The 5212-nt window shown below is 44.5% G+C and overlaps 1 protein-coding gene across 1 annotated transcript in view; it reads left to right on the top strand.

The window, feature by feature from the left end:
- Positions 1–4770: 4770 nt before the first annotated feature.
- Positions 4771–5212, top strand: part of prkcg (protein kinase C, gamma) — a gene marked incomplete at both ends in the record, with an annotated part of 13350 nt that continues 12908 nt past the window's right edge. Inside the window, one exon of the mRNA XM_079227904.1 lies at positions 4771–5012. Coding sequence (XP_079084030.1) covers positions 4771–5012 — 242 coding nt within the window. The remainder of the gene's footprint in view (positions 5013–5212) is intronic.

Below are 5212 nucleotides of genomic sequence, written 5' to 3'. Positions count from 1 at the left end.
CATTGTACCTGGCATTAAACTGGTGTAATGTATAAATGCATCAGCGCTCATACCACTCCTGAGCTATCCACGAACCAAAATCCATGACTTAATCTCATAGATTTAATGTACACAACTGTCCCTCATCTGACTGTAGGATGTTCTATTTCAGCAGTATTTGTTGTTGCAATGAGAGGCGAGTCAGCAGTAAAGTAAATATGGAGAGCAGGCTTATTTGCTTCAGTACTGAGAGTTTAGGCCATGTTGAAAGCCCTTGTCGCCTGCCAAAAGTCTCATCTGACTGGCGTGGAGGTTTGTTGCTCTCTTCCAAAAACACAGCAGACCACTCTTCATTAAAAAAGCAAATAGAAGCACACCCCAACAGAAAACCAACACAAGCAAACAGAGCCAATTGGTTCTGAAGAGACAAATTTAACAGGCAGATATGATTACCTCAGACACCACTTCTCGCCTGATTCCACAAACAACAGTTAGGCAAGTCAATTTACCTTAATTTTATTGGAGGAGGAAGAAAGCCAGCCAGGTTGAAGCCGGTGCTTGATGCGAGTGAGCGTTCGTTAGACGATAATGGATGCGTGTAATTAGTGAAGTGCTAAATGCTCCCCCAAAAAAGATTTCATCGAAGGAGGATTTTCTTTTTCATTAAGCAATGGTCAGAAATATTAAGATGGCCATCTGTAGACTGAACAAGAATAAGGGAGGGGTGCTGATAAGGGAAGTGTTCATGATCAGAAATGGTAGCAACAGCTTCCAGTGCTGTCACATAATAGAGATTATTGTAAAGGTGGAGAGACAGATTGTGGTGTGTCTTCTTCATTGATCTAAACCCATTCTTCCCTTTTTCTGTTGTCATCTATATATTTAATTGTATCTTCACTTCAATCCGTGTTTTATGTCATTTTCTGTCTGCTCTTAATCATGCGGGCCAAATCTGTGTTTTTCATTCTGCCGCTGTGTGTAAGTCTTTTTAGTTTACAGCCTTAACGTATCGCACACCAGCTCGCCTTTATGGCCCAGGATCAAACGCTGTAAAGCATGCTCCGATAGGCATGCAAACGCACACTGATACAGACACTTTAGATTCACAAGTGCTTACTCATCACACCGCATGGAGGGGAGACAATGTGAGCCGTTTATGTGCTTTGTTTTTCAATGCACTGATTACTGAGGAGTACACGGTTTACAAGCTCATATTTCTGTGCCCCCCTTTTTCTCCCATACTATGTGAGGACATCTTCCTTATTTATTTGTGACAACAGAACAAGAACCTGACTCATCTAAGATAAGAGCTATAAAGAGGGGGAGTCTTATGTGCCTGAAAATTAAGACATTAATAACAGTTCCATAGAGAAAGGTCTGGTGACGGTTTGTGTGAAGGAAAGTCCCCTATCATTTCCAATCAGCTGCTAGTTCAGCATGACTAATGCTGAAATGACATATATCGTTGTCTGATAGGGCATGTTCACACAGGTTTTTTTTCAACACATACAGTAATAATGACAGCGTCCAACACACACAGACTTATGCACGCTAGCTCACTCTTATCTTGCTGGCTGACACCATTTTGCTCTCTAACAATCTTGCTAATTATAATTGTTAATTAATTCTCTGCCAGTGTCCTCATCAGGAGACTAATAACCTACATTTCCATTAATTAGACCTTCAACCCTTTGCTCCCTCTCTCAGTCTCTCCGTCCCACTACAATCCACCCCTTCGTCCCCGGCCTGCCTGCTTCCCTTCTCCCGCCTGCTGCTCTCACTCCCAAGATTGTCCATAGATCACATGTACACATGGAGTGTGATTAAGTAAGTGTGTGTGTGTGTGTGTGTGTGTGTGTGTGTGTGTGTGTGTGTGTGTGTGTGTGTGTGTGTGTGTGTGTGTGTGTGTGTGTGTGTGTGTATTACAATGCAGGTACAGACACTTTATAGGGGCTCGACTATCCAATGGGACCAAACAGCTGGCTGGGAAGCCATTGAGTTTTAAGGTTGATGGGATAGTTTGACATTTTGGGAAATATACTTATTTGCTTTCTTGCTGAGAGTTAGATGAGAGAAAATTGATATTGTCCTCATGTCTGTATATATATGAAGCTGGAGACAGCAGCTGCTTAGCTTAGCTTAGCATACAGACTACAAGTAGCTATCCTGGCTCTTTGCAAAGAAAAATAAATAATCTACCTTCTGGCATCCCTAAAAGTCAGTAATTAGCATGTTGTAGTATAGTCCAGGTCTCTGGTGGTTGCCTGGCAACTGGTCCTGGCCAAGATTTAGTCTGGCACACAATCCTCTCCCCCCCCCCCTCCCGCCCCGCCCCCAAAAAAATAAGAACAGCAAACTATTGTTTGTGCACTTGATTTATTTAAGCACACGTGTTTATTTGTGAGCTTTAGAAGTGTTGGTTGGCGTTTTCTTCACATTTAGACAGTGCCAGGCTAGCTGTTTAGTCTTATACTAAGCTAAGTAGCTAAGCTAACCAGCTGCTGGTTCTTGCACATAAATGGTGTGAGTGTGGTATCAGCTTTAACATCTAGCTACTCTCGGCTAGAAAGCAAATAATTGAATCTCCAAAAATGACAATCTATTCTTTTTAGGCTTGGTTTGTGTTTCATTAATATGTGTGTGTGTGTGTGCGTGTGTGTGTGTGTGTGTGTGTGTGTGTGTGTGTGTGTGTGTGTGTCCTTGACAATGTGAGGACAATCAATGGACAAACGGGTCTTCGCTCGTGGAAACTACTCTTCCCATCAGGCTTAGCTGACCTGGTTTCAGTGCACAGTGGAGCAGTGTTATCATGTCACCACTCTGATCTCACTTTTGATCTCAGAACAAATTTCAGATGCAGTGAATATACTTTTAACTGCACTGACAGAAAACATTAACAGGGTTCTTTATTTCACAGGCCTGTTTATCCTTCAGTCATCTGGATCTGCTGCAAACTCCATGACTTTTAACCATTTATTCCCTGTTTTAGCACTGCTTAACTCGCTGTTTCACCTCGGAAGCTCTTTTCTCTTTTCTTTCAGACTGGATACTCTCTCTCTCTCTCGCTCTCCCCCTGTCCTTTCCTCCCTCCGTCTGGCACTAGAGGAAGTGAGAGACAGTTGGCGCTTGCTTGTCCATACTGTATTAGTGGTGGCAAAATGGCAGCTTCTGTCTCTTCCGTCCTCCTTCCTGTACCTCCCTCACCCTCTCCTGAGAGAAGTAACCCAGATTTCAAAATGAATCGCTGCCTGTTCCCCTCAATCTCTCTCTCTCTCTCTCTCTCTCTCTCTCTCTCTCTCTCTCTCTCTCTCTCTCTTCCTCTCTTCCTCTTGCTACATCTCTCGTCCTCTTCTTAGTAAAACCAGAATCAATCTTGGAAAGAGAATACCACCTCTCTATTTCGTCCTCCTCCTCACCCTGCCTCTGGGTTAACGGATATATACCACTTCACTCTTCTATCTTTGGTTCCTTGAATGCTTGAATCTCTTGAAACGCTTGTTGCTTTCGCTTTTTGTTGTAATAGCTTTTTCTTTTCTTCTCTTAATATTTTAGCTGATTCGTTTCGACTTGCCACAGCACTACTTATCTTGGTCTGTTCTCCCCGTCTGTGTCTTTTTTTTTGTTGAGGTAATCAGCTACAGGTGTGTCACCTTAGCCTTTCTTTTGAAGTGAGCCAAACAAGAAGAAGAAAGGGGGAGGAAGAGAAGAAAGCTGTCCTTTTGTCAAGCCTTTCCTCCAAAATCACCACAAATTCAGGTATTGTGTCTTTGTTTTTTTCGCCGTATGGGTCTGCACACATTTTCGGAATAGATTTTTCTTCTTGACATTCATTTACTAATTTCTGAGCACTGTGCCATCTTTTTCACTATTCTCCTCCTTTACCCTTTTGATTGATTAGTTTATGCTTCTTTGCTGAGACACCATCATTTCATCAGATTTTTTTCTGGCATGTTTTTTTTTTGCTGTGGGCTTATTTATTTATTCATTAAATCTCTGTTGGGGGTTTCATTTATCATTCAGGAGTGTGCAACTCTTGCGCCACAATCTCTCCAGCTAATATTTGCCATTTTGCACTTTTTCCAATGCATCTCATTCCCTGTAGACATACACATATTATTCAGGTCCAAACTTTACTCCTGAAATGGGACTAATTGCTCATAAGGGCATGCAGGAAGTTGAGGTAGGATACAGGCTCTAATATTAGAGCAGGTGGTTGGGGTGTTGTTAACATGGCAACAGGAGGCACAGTTGACCTAACGACCAGGGGTGGGGTGGGTGTAGTCGTAGCTTCCAGAGGGATGGAGATGTAAGCGGTACAGCGGGAGGGAGATGGAGGTAGAATGGACGGCAGTATGTGGCACACCCTGTGAGTTGCACTAATCGTTTAGCGTCTCAGAGTCTCTTAGGAGAGTTTTGTCTCCGTATGTGAATTAACCTCCACGTCCTTCATTACACCACTCTTTTCTTCATCACTCGCACTCTTGTCACTTTCCCTGTACTCCCTCCATCTTCTTCTGCACTTCCGGTCCGTTCTCGATCTTTCTCTCATCACGTCACTCTTTCAATGCGTCATACGACTCATGTGCCAGTATTACAACTCCTGTTGCTACCATGACCCATTACACTTTCCATCCCCCTCTTCCTGCTCCTCCTCCCTGTCCTTGCTTCCACCCCTCCCCTCCCTCTCCCATGTTCAAGGTCTTTCGCCTGTACAACTATACCCTCCTTACTGACACTCATCCATTCCCCCTCTCCCTCCCTCTCCTCTTTCTACTGTATCCTTCAGGCATCATGTCCATCCCGGTCTCCCTTCCCTCCTCCCTCTCCCCGTTGACTCTGGCCTCCCCACCATCGGCAACCTCCCCCGGTGCCTCCCCGCTGCCCTCGGCCCTCTCCCTTCCAGCCAGGGTGCCTGTGTTCCAGAGGAAGGGAGCACTCAAACACAAGAGGATTGTCGAGGTGAAAGACCACCAGTTCACGGCCCGCTTCTTCAAACAACCCACATTCTGCAGCCACTGCACCGACTTCATCTGGTAACACAGACACACACACACACACACACACACACACACACACACACACACAGCTGCACATTTACACAGAAACCAACCTGGCAGGTTGGTTCATAAGCCGCCTCCTCAGGCATCCCACTACTCCACTACGTCTTCTCTCTTAAACCAGATCCAGCTGCCTGCTGGAAACAGCCGACTAGACTGACCTGATCTGATCACAA

This window comes from Taurulus bubalis (genome assembly GCF_910589615.1).
Source record: "Taurulus bubalis genome assembly, chromosome: 12".
Taxonomy (NCBI): domain Eukaryota; kingdom Metazoa; phylum Chordata; class Actinopteri; order Perciformes; family Cottidae; genus Taurulus; species Taurulus bubalis.
This window is presented reverse-complemented; position numbering and strand designations above follow the sequence as displayed.